Raw genomic sequence first — 16,873 nt, 5'->3', positions numbered from 1 at the left:
AGACATTGTATTCACTGAAATGAAATTCTTTAATCTCATATACCTGAGATGCACTGTCTCACTAAACCCAACCACATCAGCACTCGATCTGATCAAAAATGTCCAAATCATTTAATTTGTTTAAAAATACTCTTGGCATTACTGGGCAGACAAATAAATTTTTTTTTTTTTACTTCACTGCTTTTGTACAACAATGCACCCCTTATAGTTACTTAAAAGGGTTTTTCCATGTGGTCTTCAACTGCTGAAGAATTCTGCTTCCATTACATTTTCCTTTTCAGTGTTTAAGGTTATTAATGGTTCCACACAAGCACTCTCAAAGAGGGTGCAATGCAATGTTATCATATGCCACTGATCTCAGCCAATCTCATGCTGACTTCTCCAACCCTGAACCAGCAGTTTTCTGAACCCTTAATGCATCCTCAATGTCATTAACAAAAACTTTTGAACCACCTCTATTTAGTGAATATCATCTTTACAAAATAAAGTTCATCTGTCAACTCAAGCCAGCCATACTAAGAAAAATAGTTAATCCACAAATAGGCAGGACAAAATGTTCTACATTATGACACTTTTTAACATGACCTTATATTTTGATAAACAATTCATCAGTTCATTTAAGCTTTAAATCATTAGTTCCCACATGTATTACCACATCCAGTAATCCCATTACAAGCTGATAAACTTTATGTTACATTGTCAGTTTTTGCTCTTGGTATACATAACTCAGTCTATCTTACAAAATATATTCTCTGTCTCCCTAACCATTGAATCTTCAAACAAGGCTATCTCCTGTGCAATCAAAACATTCTGCACAAGTATATCCATTTCTGGGGATGGATTTGTGAGCACAGTACCCAACAACAACATGAGCCACCAGACTGAATTTGCTAAATTTAGGGCAGCTCATTTCTTCAGTGACTCAATCACACCTGACAGTATGTTGAGTTATGAATTTAGTTAGTAGCACTCCTAGCATCTTGTACACTAAATTACCTCTCCATCAGCTGGCAAAAGCTTGGCATACATATGATAATGAGTGCAAGCAAAAAGGATGTAATTTGCAGATGAATCAATATTAGAAATTCTGCCATCATTCAGCATGATATAACTCACCTTTTCTAGATAAATCCAAATTTCTTTGAATTAAAATTTAAAATTACAAATATCTTACTATGAATTCAAAAATTTATTTATTACACATTAGAATAGTATAATTAACTATTAGTATGCTAAACTACAATTTGGCACCTCCGTAGCCAGGTGGACAGGAGCAGCAGTGCGTAGCACACACTTCTTGATTAGACCGGGGTTCGAGCCCATGCCCACCAAATACGGAGGATGCGGAAAGGTCAAAGAATGACCACTGCATATCCCCGGAGCAATATGGCCTTAGTTGCTAATGCTCCTAAAAACCAAATAACAACAATAACAACTACAATATACTAGTCTTGAGTTAGGAAATTCCAGACAAAACATTAATAATGAATGCTATCCGAATATTAAGCTGCAGCTTTCTAAATACTTACTTAAATACAAAAATAAGCTAACTAATAAGAATATAACAATTTCAACTATTAATTAGTTATTGTTTGGATATTCTCCGGGAAGCAGGTTGAAAGCAATTTCTTCCTGTCTGAAATAAATAATTTCAACTATTTATTAAGTATAATTTATTATGATAATTAAGTAAAAAAACTAAAAAAAAAAAACTAATTTATTTAAAAAACTAACCTGTTATGAAAAGAGGTTCCAAATTTTGGAACCTCTTTTCATAACAGGTTCTCCTTGCAGTTTTCAGAAATACTTCACTGGTACCATCATTTATCATGTAATTTATCATGCTTACTGTAAACCATCGATTATCATGCAATTTCCTTATATAGTGAAAAGAAGTATTGTTACAAATACTATGTTACCTTACTTTTTTAGAGACCACCCTCAGAAATATAAAAAATAAAGAAAACATGGCTGTACTTTTGGCTTAACTTTTGGACACCAATTTATAAAACAATGTTAATATCCCATGAAAAAGGTACCTTTTTTATTGGTAAAGGCTCCTGATAACCTAGTTGTGTTGTTTCATCTCTATGAGTTACTGCATTCACTGGATTCTGCTCAGAGTTTTGATATACAGATATTCTTTTCATAAATCCAACCAATTCAACTATAGTTTCCTGATTGGCTGTTAAAACAAAACCTTAATAAATGATCAAAATTTCACAAACCAAAGAAACAAAAAAGTATAACAATTAACTCTCATTTGTACAATTAATTTTTATTCATTAGTGAAATTTATTTCTTTATTTTCCTGGAATGGTGAAATCATGCTTCCACTTCAGAAGCAATATCACGAAGGCCATCAGACTTAATTTTCACATACAATTCTTATTCAGAGGTGGGGGGGGGGTAACCTTTCTTTTCGGAAGGATTTGTGTCAGATCGATCAAAGAATCAGCTGTATACATGTTTTAACAAAAAATAATAAGCATTCGATTCCAATTTAAGGATGTGTACATTTATTACAGAATCAAGATAGACACAGATATCAACAGTAAACAATTTTTATAATCACTTAAAGAAATGATTATCTACACATCTACATCTTAGATTTATTTTACATTCACCCTTAAAAACTAAAACTACATAACCACTCAATTATTAATTTTCACAGCTTCAAAATATTCAAATCCATATTCTCACAAGAACAATTGAAATATGTGATCGTCTCACCTATTTTAAACTCCAATGGTTGGTTGTCCCTACAATTTACCTTCTTTAAACATGCTACCTTTTTTCTCTGTACTGCCCCATATACAGAAGTATAGGTGCCTAAAAGCCTTGTTACACTAAATAGAAATGGATACCATACAAATTACAGTATTGTTTTATTATATTACAACAAAAAAGAACATGTGGGTGGTTTTCTAAGGGTGAAGCAGATAACTATTGAGGTGTATAAGGCCTTGAAAAGTTTGAGCAAGCTCAATGCTGATGGAATTCTTCCTCTTGCCTAGATTAGTCACCTGAGGGGACATAAATTCAAACTGAGGAAAAATAGTTGCAGAATGGATGTGTGGAAATTTGCCTTTGGCCAGTGGGTGGTTAATTGCTAGAACAAACTTCCATCTGTCATTGCAGAAGTTGAAAGCTTAAATAAATTCAAGGCAGAACTAGACAAACATTTGGTGTTAATGGATGGGTGAAATCGGAAGGGTTTTTTTGTTTTTTTTTCTATATAAGCCTCTACTAAAGCTAATGCTAACCTGCAAGTTTGATCTCTACACCAATAGGAAAAAAAAATAATAATAATGCAGTCTATAGTGATAGAAGTATTGCAAGATCATCCTGACAAAGAGTAGAGCTATAAGGTAATTACAGCACAGATTTCTTTAAGTGAGATTGTCCCTGACTAATCCGATTGGCTATTATAAAGTTAGCAGAAAAAAAACAGATGGATCAAAGAATAATTTTGACATAATCTCGGTAAAGTTTCAATACTGTTCCATTAATGATTGTTATATAAATTGGCAAGATGGCATTAAGGACAAATTATTACTATAGATAAAGGAATGGTGGGAGACAAAAAAAAAAAAAAAAAAAAACCACAGATAAAAAGGACAGCAGCTCTTCATCAACAAATACTACTAGGTGGTAGATGACTCTCATCATTATCTACTAGGTGGTAGATGACTCTCATCAACCGGTGAAATACCACCACTTTGCTTATTGGAGGCTTGAAGTGGTGGAACCCATGTTTAGTCTCTAGAGCTAAGTTCCGGCCAACCCTTCCCAATCTCTTCCATCATGCAGTATGATTGATGATTTTTGAGGTTATGATGAATGTCGTGGAGAGATCCAATATTCCTTACATTTCGAGGGTACAGCTCTAAAACGGTGTTCGCAGGCCGGCCGCTAGATAGTACACCAGACCAAACCTATTGGTAACTCTCTAGGAGGCTTCCGGATCAGCTAGTGTATAATCTTGCTACCTCTACTCTGCCAGATAGTGACTGGAGGGAGTCCGAGTAGTGTGTACGCGGGGAGCATTGTCGAGGCCACGTTATGTCAAGGATCTGGGTATATTCTTACCACATGTTCGCCATATCCAAAAATTTCATTACTTCATACAGCATGTCCCACCCACTTTTTCTTACTATTGAATACACCATGAATACACCAAAATAATAGACCAAAATATTGAATACACCAAAATAATAGAGCAAGCTTATCTGCGAAAAGATCTAAACCTCCCAAGGACTTCCTAATTCATTTCACAAATATACGTGGTCTTAATTCCAATCTCAACGATGTCCATTTCCACTTGCAGTCTTCCAAACCCGATGTACTTTTTCTGACAGAATCTCAGTTATCAGTTGATTCAACTACTTCTCATCTCAGATGTCCAAATTATTTGCTGTATGATTCCTTTCGCCTCAAAGGTGGTACTTGTGCATATGTCCGTTCTGATATTCCCTGTCAGAGACTTGGCAATTTGGAATCTCCTCTCTTTGATCTTCTCTGGCTTAAAATCTCTCTACCTCATTGTGTCAAATTCATCTGTTGTCTCTACCGTTCTCCCAACTCCACTAATCACTTCCTCTCTTTGCAACTTGACTTTCTCCAGTCTAACTTTCCTAACAGTGAGGTAATTTTCCTTGGTGATTTTAACGTTCACAACTCCAGCTGGCTTCCATTTTCTAGTCACACCGACCCAGCAGGTCGAGATGCTGAGGCTTTTGCAATTACTAATGACCTAGCACAGATTGTTCATTTACCTACAAGAATACCGGATAATCCTAATCATACAGCCAATACGCTTAATCTTTTTCTCACAAACAACCCTTCTAAGTACAAGGTCGAAGTGAGAGGTCCTTTAGGCACTTCAGATCACAACTTGGTGATTGTCTCTTCTCCAATGGAACCTTTATCTCATGGCTATTCCCAACCTCGTATTGTTTGGCATTACAAGAATGCAAAATGGGATGACCTGCGAGACTTCTTTTCTTCTTTTCCTTGGTCTGATTACTATTTCAAAACTTCTGATGTCAACGTTTGCTCAGATCGTGTCAGTGAAATTATTCTTGCAGGAATGGAATCCTTTATCCCCCACTCCACTTTAAAATCTCGTCCTTTATCTAAACCTTGGTTTTCCAATAAATGTGCTAAGGCTGTCCAAGAGAAGAATGTTGCATATCGTAATTGGCTTGTTTCTAATTCTTCAGTTTCATTCTCTGCCTACACCAAAGCTCGCAACAATTGTAAAGCAGTTATTAATCAGTCCAAACTAGAGTTTGAACAGGCTAAGAGTAGAAAACTTGCTTCTTGCCCTAATGGTAGCCGAGCATTCTGGTCTCTTGCCAAAGCTATTGGCCGCAACTTTTGCCCATCTCTGCTCCCACCTCTGTCCAAACCAGATGGTTCTGTTGTCACTTCAGCCAAGGATAAAGCTGACCTGCTAGCATCCCATTTTTCTTCCAGCTCATGTATTAATGATCTTGGTAAAACACCTTCCACCATTCCTAACATGCTCCATTCAATGCCTCCTGTGGTCTTCCGTCAAAAGTATATCAGAAGGATTTTGATGAATCTTGATGCTAAGAAAGCTCCAGGTCCTGATTGGTATTTCTCCACTTGTTCTCAAAACTTGTGCTCCTGAACTTACTCCTATTCTTTGCCGCCTTTTTTCACTTTCTTATTCCAAAGGTGTTTTTCCTTCTGCTTGGATATTTGCTCATATCCAGCCAGTTCCAAAAAAGGGTGACAAATCCCTCCCATCCAATTATCGTCCCATTGCAATTACTTCTACTCTTTCTAAAGTAATGGAGAAATCAATTAACCGCCAACTCTCAAACTACCTAGAAACCTTCCGTCTGATCAACGATCGCCAGTATGGATTCCGTCAGTGTCGATCCACTGGTGATATTCTGGCTTATGTTACCCATTTATGGACTAATTCAATGGAAAGGTTCGGTGAAACACAAGTAGTTGCTCTTGACATCTCAAAGGCTTTTGATCGTGTTTGGCATAAAGGTCTTCTAAACAAGCTTCCATCTTATGGTTTGCCAACTGTTTTTAGTAATTGGTTATCCAGTTTTCTCTCTGATCGCTCACTGAGGGTGATGGTAGATGGCTCTCTGTCTTCTAACTTCTCCAATAATGCCGGTGTCCCCCAAGGTTCAGTTCTTTCCCCCACTCTTTTCCTCTTGCATATCAATGACCTTCTTCCATTGACTGGAAATCCTATCCATAGTTTTGCCGATGATAGCACATTGCATTCAACTTTCCATTTTGAGAAACCTTGTCCTGCTCAATCAGCTTCGAAAATCTGCTGCCAATTCCTTAAATGCTGATCTTCGGGTAATTCTCCAGTGGGACAAAGACAACTTAGTTGATTTCAACCCTTCTAAAACTCAGTCTTGTCTTATATCTCGCAAAAAGGATTCTTCTGTTCCTATGCTTATCTTTAGTGACACTCCGATTTCTAGGCAAAATGATATATCTCTTTTGGGGATTACCCTGACTTCTAATCTCTCTTGGCACAAGCACATTACAAATATTGTTTCCTCTGCATCTAAAAAACTTGGTTTTCTCTTTCGCTCTCGGCGTTACTTTTCTTCCAAACAGCTGCTCACTCTGTATAAATCGCAAATCCACCCTGCCATGGAATATTGTTCCCACATCTGGGGTGGTGCCCCCAAAACCTCTCTCAGGCTTCTTGATTCCATTCAGAAGAGGGCAGTTAGGTTAATTAATGATTCATCTCTAACAGAGTCTCTCCACTCGCTTTCTCATAGACGTACTGTTTCTGCTGCATGCCTCTTCTACAGATACTTCCATGGGCACTGTTCTTCTGAATTGGCTTCTATAATTCCCGCTCTCTCTTTCAAAACAGTCCGAACACGTGCCGCCACCAGCCAACATCCATTTACTGTCCAACTTCAAACCCGCAGAACCAACTTTTCATCTTCCTCATTTATTCATTCAACTGCAGTTTTCTGGAACAACCTTCCTTCATACGTATTTCCTGAAAATTACAATCTACAGAAGTTCAAGTCCAATGTCAACAAATATCTTCTTTCGTCTTCTCAACCTCCAACCCAAGCACGGTACTAAGTACTATAGGTTCTAATACCTCTCGTGTTTGGGGTTCTCATAAAAAAAAAAAAAAAAAATGTGATCAGTCAGGCACCGCGGGAGTCAGTGTTGGGCAGTTTAGTGTTTTTAATATTTATTAACAATACTGATGTAGTCATATCAATACGTTGATGATAGCAAAAGCAGGTAGGGTGGTTAATGACTAATCAGGGTATGGTACTTCAAAGATACCTGAATAAATTGGGCAAATGGGCTGAAAGTTAGCAATTGAGATTTGGCATTGATAAATGCAAAGTACTGAATTTGGGTAGCAATAATCCCAGAACAATATACCAGTCAGGTAATGTCAAACACAGGATAGCGAAGAATGAAAGAGACTTAAGGGTAATTGTACAGTCTTATGTGAAGAGCAGTAAAGCTGCTGGAGAGCTGTGGGATTCTATCAATGATATATAAGAATTTTATCAACAGAGGCAGAGTTCATTATTGCAGCATAGAAAACAATGGTTAGGCCATATAAGGAATAACCCCAGGGGGCTCATTATTATCATTAGCCTTCTACTTCTCTCTCTCTCTCTCTCTCTCTCTCTCTCTCTCAGGGTAATTCAAAAATTTTTTTTTGGCTGGTGCAGCAAAAGCCTCAGGCTTCCTTGCACCATATGGCTAATGATAATAATGCACATAGGTTTGGAAACTTTATTTTAAAAAGCTGGAAAAGGGCAGAGATGAGCAACAAGATTATTATGGGACTCAAAATGATATTCTTAGAAGTTCTGGCATTCTGTAAAATGCAGTCTCTGGAAAGTTGAAGTGGATAAAGATTTAAAAGGATTAGGTAAACTAAATGCTGATGGCAACTTTATTCTTCCATAGACAACACATATGTGCACATGCACGCATGCACATGAGGAGACAAATCTAAATCAAATAAGGATCATTCCATAATAGATGTACAGAAAGTGCATTTAGCAAGAGAGTAATTGAATGCTAAAATAAACTTCCACCTAGTGTTATGAAAGTGAGTAGTTTGCACAAATTACATTGGTTAACAACAAAAAAAATAAAAAATTTTTGTACCTCTAGAGAAAAGCTGCACATTCTAAAGGGAACTTATCCATTGATTCAAAAAATACAAAATTACATCTCAATTGTATCTCCATTGAAAGATATATACTGAAATTTTAGTAACTTAATGAACAGACAATTTCAAAAACATGCAGGAATAGATATGCTATATTAAAAAGGAGTCATTCATTTCAAAATACTCTAATCAAACATAAAATGTGCAAATATTCTATTTCCTTAGAAATGTTTACCACTCAGTTTTATTAAAGTCCATTTTGCTTCCCTCTTAAGAAACCAAACGTAAACTCCCATCTTGGCAGTATCCCAACAACCTGATGAAAGTGTTCCTCTTGCTCATCACTTACGTCTCCCAAAATGTGAAGAAAAAATTTGATATGGGAATGAAGAAAATAAATTTAAAGACATTCACCAGCCCATATTTTTATATCATAGCAGTAAAGTTTACAACAGAGATTCTTAATTATATTCTTTCTTTCTTCCAAAAAATCCATGAAAACTGCTGTAAACAACTGCTAGTAGTTGAGTATCCTCTAGATTTGCTTATAAATAACACCACCTTTAAGGAGTTTCTTCATTTGAGGCCCAATGAAATTGCATTCTTTCAGTTTTGCATATATTAAATTGGGAAACACTTCCCTTGGGTAGCAGAACCCACTTCCATCTTCATCCAGGGCCTTAAAAAAATTCTTCATCAATCCAAAATTTACTGGTTCAACCTAATTTACATGCCTTTGCATGTAAATTAGGTTGAACCAGTGGAACATATTTTACACTGCTTCTTCCTGGTAAAAATTCTTTTCTATTTTCCCACTGCTACACATATAACATTTTTCTGTTAAAAACTCTCAAACAAAGACAGAAAACAACAGCATTTTGTGAAATCTCCCTGTAAACCGGTGATTTATCCAATTATTTTAAGATCAACTCAGACATTACAAGCAAATTCCAATTATTTTATTGAATTCAGGACCTTGAAAATACTTTCATATATTTCTTTCAAGCCAACTTCATGAAGCAGAGGGATGAGAAAGCATTTCTACTGTGCAGCAAAACTGCTTTTGAATATTTTTACATGTGCTTCTGTAAAGAAATTAATATCTTTACAAACACACATGCCATCTTCCATAATGAAATAATTCGAAAATGCTTTGTGATACTTTTGATGTACAAAGGGTACTAGGAAAGTTTTGCAATACAGCTTTGTTTATTTAATTTTTTCAAAGTAATTTCCTCTACATTCAATACACCTCTCCATCCTCCGAAACCAATCTTTAAACCAGTTCTGCCAAGTTTCACTAGAGAGTAAAGCACACTCGTTGTCCCAAGCCCGTAGAAGGTCCTCATCACTGGAAAACCGCCTCCCTTTTAGCTTCATTTTCACATGCGGGAACAGTGCAAAGTCGCAGGGAGCAAGGTCTGGACTGTAGGGAGGGTGCTCGAGAAGTTTCAGTCCTGTCGTGGTCAAATATTCGGTGCAGGCTTTGGCGTGGTGAGCTGGAGCATTATCGTGATGGAGGTACCAGGTGTCCATTCTTGACTTTGGCCGCAGGTTCTTTATAGATCCAATGACTTTAGGCAGGCATTGTTCAGTATACCACTTAGCTGTGACTGTCTTCTGCGTGTCCAAAACGACACGTTCCACAATTCCACTCGATTTGAAAAATACAGCTATCATTTTCTTCTTTACAGATCGGGATTTTCTGACAATTACGGGTGTGTCGTCATCATCAAAGACCCAAACTTTGTTTTGAGCCTTGGTCGGCAGATTGTAATAGTACAGCCAAGTCTCGTCACCTGTCACGATGTTGTTCACATACCGAGATTGTCCCTTATCAAACTTTTTTAACATCTCCCGGCACCAAGTCACACGTCGTGTCATCTGCTCTTCAGTCAGTTGATGCGGCACCCAGAGAGGACAAAGTTACTTCACGTGCAAATGATCTTGCAGAATCGAACGAATTGCTGGTGCATTTAGGCCCAAAGTATCCTCTATCTGTTGGTAGGTCACTCGCCTGTTTTCGTCAAGCATTTTCCTCACAGCAGTAACGTTTTCCTCCGTAACTGACATTCGTGGCCTTCCTGGCCTCTCAGAATCCTTCAGAGTGAAATTTCCCCTTTGGAATTCTCTATACCACCTGAATATCGTTGTACGATGTGGACAATCATCATCTAGTGCAAGAGTCATTTCTTCTAAGCACTGGTCTATGGTTAAACCACGCACAAAATTATACCGCAAAACTGTCCTTATCTCATTTCGTGACCGCGATGCCATCGCAAGCACGTTACACTCTCACTACTAATGAATAACTGAGCCCATCGACTTGGCGCGGCGGCTACTATGCACGTACGAACATGTCTCAACATGCAGCAACAAGCAGCTTCCTGTGATTCGTTGTTGCGTCATATTGCAAAACTTTCCTAGTACCCTTTGTACTGTTTTTTTTTTTTTTTTTTAGTTCCTACTTCAAATAATTTCCACTGTTGTAACCTGCAATGGAGGAGTACTGCTAGATAAGTTAAAATCATGAAATGAGCAAATTGCTGAAATGAACTAAGTCAACTCTTCTTACTTAATTAAATGTGGTGCATTATAATTCTTTGGTTGATAGTCCAAACCTGTAAAAGTGGATGGTCTAGCAAAGTTTGCAACACAAGAATCTTTGCTATATTTATCACTGCTTCCTTTATCACATGAGTTTGAGGGATGTGGTATCACTAGGTCTTCATTATGTGGAATAGGATGTTTGTTGTTTGTTTGTTTGTTATTTGGTTTTTAGGAGCATTAGCAACTAAGGCCATATTGCTCCTGGGATATGCGGTGGTCATTCCCTGACCTTTCCGCATCCTCCGTATTTGGTGGTGACGGGCTCGAACCCCAGTCTAATCAAGAAGCGTGTGTTACGCAATGCTGCTCCTTCCCACCTGGCTATGGAGGCGCCGTGGAATAGGCATTATTGCAGATAATATGTTAGGATATTTCTTGTTAGGCATTCTTTTTCTACACATCTGTGATATTTTTACCATGCAGAAATTGCAATCATCACCACACCATAGGAACATCAAAATGTATACTTTAAATTTTTCCAGTTAACAACCTCCTCATATTTGTGGTGCAGGTGATATATCATATATGTGCTGTATTACCTGCGAGCTTACACCAACCTTACAACCAAAGTACGAAGAATATGCACATTTAATAATACAGTCAGTCCTCGTATAACACGTGTTTACACTACACGAATTCGAACATACACGATTTATAAATAGGGGAATGATATCTTATATAACATGAACCGAATTCGCTTATGCACGATTCCCCTTTGTGATTACAAGAAATGGCAGTCGAACACGGAATCACCCCAATCGAACACAACACAATAGGAATGAAGAGAAGATTCTGAAAATGTATTTATGTGTTTTATATCAGTGAAGGGGAAACACATTTCACCATAATAACGTAAAAACCAACACAATTCCAGCTATCGATATAATCACAAATGCAATTAGATCGAGTTTACTACCAGTTTATAACAGATTCCACTAGCAGAAATGCAACTGGAAATTATTTTTATTGTTTTATGGTAGTAACCCCTAGAAATGTGCTTGAGTAAAATGTGAGGTGTTAATAGTGTATCTCTGCCTTTCGGTGTTGTTTATTCAGTTGCTACACACACGCAGCTTTGTTTATGTGTATCAAGCGTGCCTCCTCGTTTTGTAATTGTGCTTTATTCCCTAAAAATGAGAAAAATACTTAATTAAAAGGTGTGAAAAGGAAGCATCCTGGTGAAGACACTGCATATTCAGAGAGAAAAAGAAAAGCAATATCGATAAACAGAGGCGGACCGGGTCAAAAATTCTTACCCAGGAAAATTTGTAGTGGCCTCATACTAGCGTTTATGGCCAAAATAACACCAGCCACCGGGGTTTCCCCGGTAAGGCTTATGGCCAGTCCGCCTCTGTCGACAGAGAAAAAATATGAAATTGTGAAACGCTTTGAGCGAAATGAAAGACCATGTGATATTGCACGTGCTACAGGCCTAAATGAGGCAACGCCGAGAATTACAAAGAATGCAGAGAAAACAAAAACAACTCAAAGTGTAATTAAAATCCATCAGATTAAGACACAAAGAATTGGAAGAGATGGAACGGCTGTCATCTGTTTGGATAGAAAATCAAACAAAAAACAAGTTTGCTTACGAAAGAAGCAAAAGCATTAGCAATATTTTATTACGTAATAGTAGTAATAAAATACGTATTTTATTACTATTATTTATTGTGTTTGGTAATGTTTTGGTTACAAATGTGTTCAATCTTGGCTGGTCGGCACCTAACATTATATTTCCAATAGGGCCTGTTGTTTATATTACACGAGGGTTTCTAGGAACACAACTATCGTGCTATACGAGGACTGACTGTACTGTAAATTTTCTTCCTCTGTGTTTTTGTAGTAAACCATCCACACACATAGCAGAAATTGTCAGGATGATTCAGACACTGGCTTTGCTTCTGGTTAAACATTTTAACAGAACAAAAGCTGTAACTAAGGTGATGCTGTCAGTTTCTGGGATTAGCATGGTGATACTAACAGATGACCTTCAAAAGGGCTGTACTGTGATGGCAAAATATTACTCCACCCTCCTCATAAAGCTACATGCTGCTGTAAAAGAAAAAAGACAGAAAAAGCTGTCAAAAGGTATGCATGTACTCCACAATACTGCATCTCACCACAGTACTGCATCTCACTGCAGCATGCACATTCCTTGCATGCTGCAGTGAGATGCACCCATGAATGTGGGTTAGAAATATTGCCACATCCTACTTATTTCCCCTACCTTGCACCCTTGGATTTCTTCCTCTTTCCTGCACTCAACTCCTTTTTTCTTTAAAAACATTCTGCTACTGATGAGGTGATTTCTGCTGCTATCAACTCATGATTTAATGTTAGAGGACTTCTCAAAACTGGCCTGCAGAAGTGTATTGAGAGGTGGCAAAAATGTTATTTTGCCTTGAGACTATGTTGAAAAAGTGTAATACATGGTGTTTGTTGCAACCTTTGTTGCATCACTACTACTTCTAGTTGATTACAAATCTTTTTTGACTCATTTCGTATGAGCTATACAAAACTTACTTTCTATGTGCTACACAAAAGCTTCTCTTCAAGAAATGAAGTATAAAAACATTATGGGAATCAGGGCTCAATCACATAAGTTGTCTGTCCAACAAGTAATAAATGAAGTATGTGAAAAATAAAAGATTTAAAACGACATTAAAAATTCTGAATAAATAAAAAAGTAGCAAGAAATGTTATGATTATATGTGTAATGATAGGCTTCATCACAGTCCAACCAACTTCGGCTTCTGTAATTTGGATTAGGTAGTAGTAGTGGCATGTGATGCAAGAAAGCAAGTGTATGAGCTTATCTGCATCAGCCAAAAAAAAAAAAAAAAATTACAAAACAATCCCCTCTAAATATTTGTCCAGTTCCTCCTTAAATTAATTTAACCTATCAACTTCCACAACGACAGATGGAAGATTATTCCAGCAATTAACCACCCACTGGCTAAAGGGAAATTTCTGCACATCTATTCTACATCTGTCCTTCCTCAATTTCAATTTATGTCCCCTTAGGTTCGTAATCTAAACAAGTGGAAGCATCCCAACAGAATTCAGCATGCTCAACCCATTCAAGGCCTTATACAGCTGAATCAGATCACCTCGCAGGTGCCTAGTCTCCAGCTACTGCAATTTGCAGAACTTAAGCCTCTCCTGGTAAGATGATCCCTTCATTCCCTTCACCAATCTTGTTGCCCTTCTCTGAACACACTCAAGCAAATCTACATCCTTCCTAAAATGAGGCCTCCAGACCTGCACGCAGTACTCAAGGCATGGCCTGACCACTGCCTTATACAGAGGGACAATCACCGCCTTTTCGCAGCTAGCAAAATTCCTATATATCATTGACAACACCCCATGACCTGCCCTGGCAGCCTGTCTGCATTGCTAGGAAAACTTCATATCTGACTGCACAATTACGCCCAGGTCTTTTTCATTTTCTACCACCTTAAGTATAGTACCACACAGTTGGTACATTTCTCTGGGGTTACTTCTACCGATAAGCAGTACATTGCATTTTTCAATGTTAAACTTCAGTTGCCACTTCTCAGCCCATCTGCCCAAATTTTCTAGATCCTGTTGCAGTAAAACACTGCCATTACTGTCATTAACAACCCTGCCAACCTTTGCAATCATCTACAAACTTCGATACTAAGCCTGATATACCTTCATCAATATCACTGATAAATATACAAAACAACAGTGGACCCAAAACCGAACCCTGTGGGACTGCACTAATAACATTAGTCCACGAAGAGAAGCGCCCATTGATTACCACCCTCTGTCTTCTCCCACTTAACCATCCTTTCATCCATTGTAGCAACTTACCCTTAATACCATTCTGCTCCAATCTGTACAGTAGTCTTCCATGTGCAACAGTGTCAAAAGCTTTCCTGAAATCCAAGTATATGATATCAAAATTATTTTTTTCATCCAGTTCCTTTGTAACCACATCATAATAACCAATCAAATTTGTCAGACAAGACTTTCCCTTAACAAACCCATGCTGTGTCTGAATTATTGCTGCAGTTTTGTCTAAATGATCCTGCAATGTGTATTAACCAGTGACTCTGTTATTTTACCCGGAAAAGAAGTTAAACTAACTGGTCTGTAATTACTCGTGTCACCCTTCGATTCCCCCTTTGTGAATTGGGGACACATTTGCACATCTCCAGTCCGTGGGGACCTCCCCTGAGCCCAAGGATGCTCTCATAATTATGGCTAAGGGTTTGCTTGCTTCCTTTGCCACCTCCTTTAATATAACTGGATAGATCTCATCCACCCCAGGTGCCTTTCTTATGTTTAACTTTAACAATTTCTCCTCCACTTTGTTCTCAGTTATTACAAAATCATTAAGCACCCTGTTACAATTTGATAACCTTGTGGCATTTTCAAACCTTAACTCCTCATGTGTGAATGTAGATGCAAAATACTCATTCAGTTTCCTTGGTATCTGAGCAGGATCAACAGTCGAACCATCGATAAAGTGGACCAATCAGATTCATTCCCTTCCTTTTAGAGTTTATATAAGTAAAGAAATCCTTGCTGTTTTTCTTTAAAAGATTTCTCATAATCTGTCTTCGCCTGCCTAACCTCCTTTGTGACTTGATTAGAGACTAGCTTATTTATATATATCATACGATTCTGTGTCGCCTTATAATTTATATGCATCCCATGCATTTTTCTTCTCTGCCACTCATTAGTTCATTCACCGAGTCTCATTAGTTCATTTGACAACCATTTAGGACTAAACCTTGAACAATATTTCTTAATAGGTATTAAGAAATACCTATTAAGAAATATTGTTCAAGTATTGTTCAAGTTTCTTAATAGGTATTAAGAAATACCTATTAAGAAAGGTCATAATTCTTAAGGTCTTATTTATTTAAGCTTTCTTGCTTGTATGTATGGCATATTAAGATTTGTAATATAAGTGAAGATATAATGCAATTAAAGAATATCCTTAAAATGTATTAATTAATAATATATTTAATACTAAACTTAAATATAAACTATTAATGGCATTAACAAGCAAATGAAAGAAACTGTTTATACTAGCTATATAAAAGATCCATGCTATTACCTATCCATTTATAATTTATAGCCTAATACGTATTATTGCTGCATATATGGTACACAGTGTTATTAGTGAATTTAAGTATTTCATTTAGTGTAGTATTCTCTATTAAACTGTATTTGAACAGAAATCATGCCTCAGACCAGAGCAGTAAAGTGCTCAAAGTAGTGGAAGTGCTGTGGTTTGGCAAGAACTGGGGGGGGGGGGGGAGAGTTATCCTCCAAATCATAGTCATAGCTGAATGAAATGTACTACTTGATTGATGTTTGCAGATCTATCTGGAACAGAACATGATATAGCCACGTTCGACATCTATGTGTGAGTTTGATGTAGTGTGAGGATAATAGGCATTAACTCAGCATTCTGATGGACATTAATGAGAGTTTGAAAAACAGGGTGGATGCCCTCAAAGGAATTAAACTGTGCATGCATGAAGCTCTCAGCTGCCCACTCAACTAGACCTTGCACTTTCAGTTGATGACTTGTACATGAGGCAACACAGCAACAACCCCCAATGCAGAATGAGCTGGTCCAACAAGAGGTAGCCATTGTATGTGACTCTACTGTCAGGTAAATCAGAACTGGTATGTCTGTCAAGGGCAAAAGTAGATGACACAGAGCAGACATCTTTTCAGAGCACAAAAGGTAATACTGTTGTACCCATTGACACTGATGACATTAAGAGTAGGAGATCTACAGACTAACTTAACAAGTAGAGGGCAATATTGAGAAAAAGATGTTAGTTAGAGTTAAATTTGAAAGTATCTCCAATTGTAGCAAGACATGATAGAAGAGAATAGCCTTCTCAGTCAATTCAGCTCAGGAGAGAGTGTTCAAGATAATGGGATAGAATTTTTCTCAGCATGGTCTCTGCCTGTTAACAGAAGGGACTGATTCCACAGGGATGGGATACACTTAATAAAGAAAGGGTGAAAGAATATTTGCTAATGCTATCGAGCCAGTGTTAGGTGGGTCAGAAAACTGCAAGCTTGGAGGGA

General features: G+C 37.5%; 1 protein-coding gene across 1 annotated transcript in view; it reads right to left on the bottom strand.

Moving 5' to 3' along the window:
- LOC150079179 (intermembrane lipid transfer protein Vps13D-like) overlaps positions 1-16,873 on the bottom strand; it is a 129,922-nt gene that overhangs the window by 67,936 nt on the left and 45,113 nt on the right. Inside the window, exon 4 of the mRNA XM_090382983.1 lies at positions 2,040-2,185. Within this exon, the coding sequence (XP_090239109.1) occupies positions 2,040-2,185 (146 nt within the window). The remainder of the gene's footprint in view (positions 1-2,039; positions 2,186-16,873) is intronic.

This window comes from Mastigoproctus giganteus, chromosome 10 (assembly GCF_048544385.1).
Source record: "Mastigoproctus giganteus isolate SK-2022 chromosome 10, ASM4854438v1, whole genome shotgun sequence".
Lineage (NCBI taxonomy): Eukaryota > Metazoa > Arthropoda > Arachnida > Uropygi > Thelyphonidae > Mastigoproctus > Mastigoproctus giganteus.
This window is presented reverse-complemented; position numbering and strand designations above follow the sequence as displayed.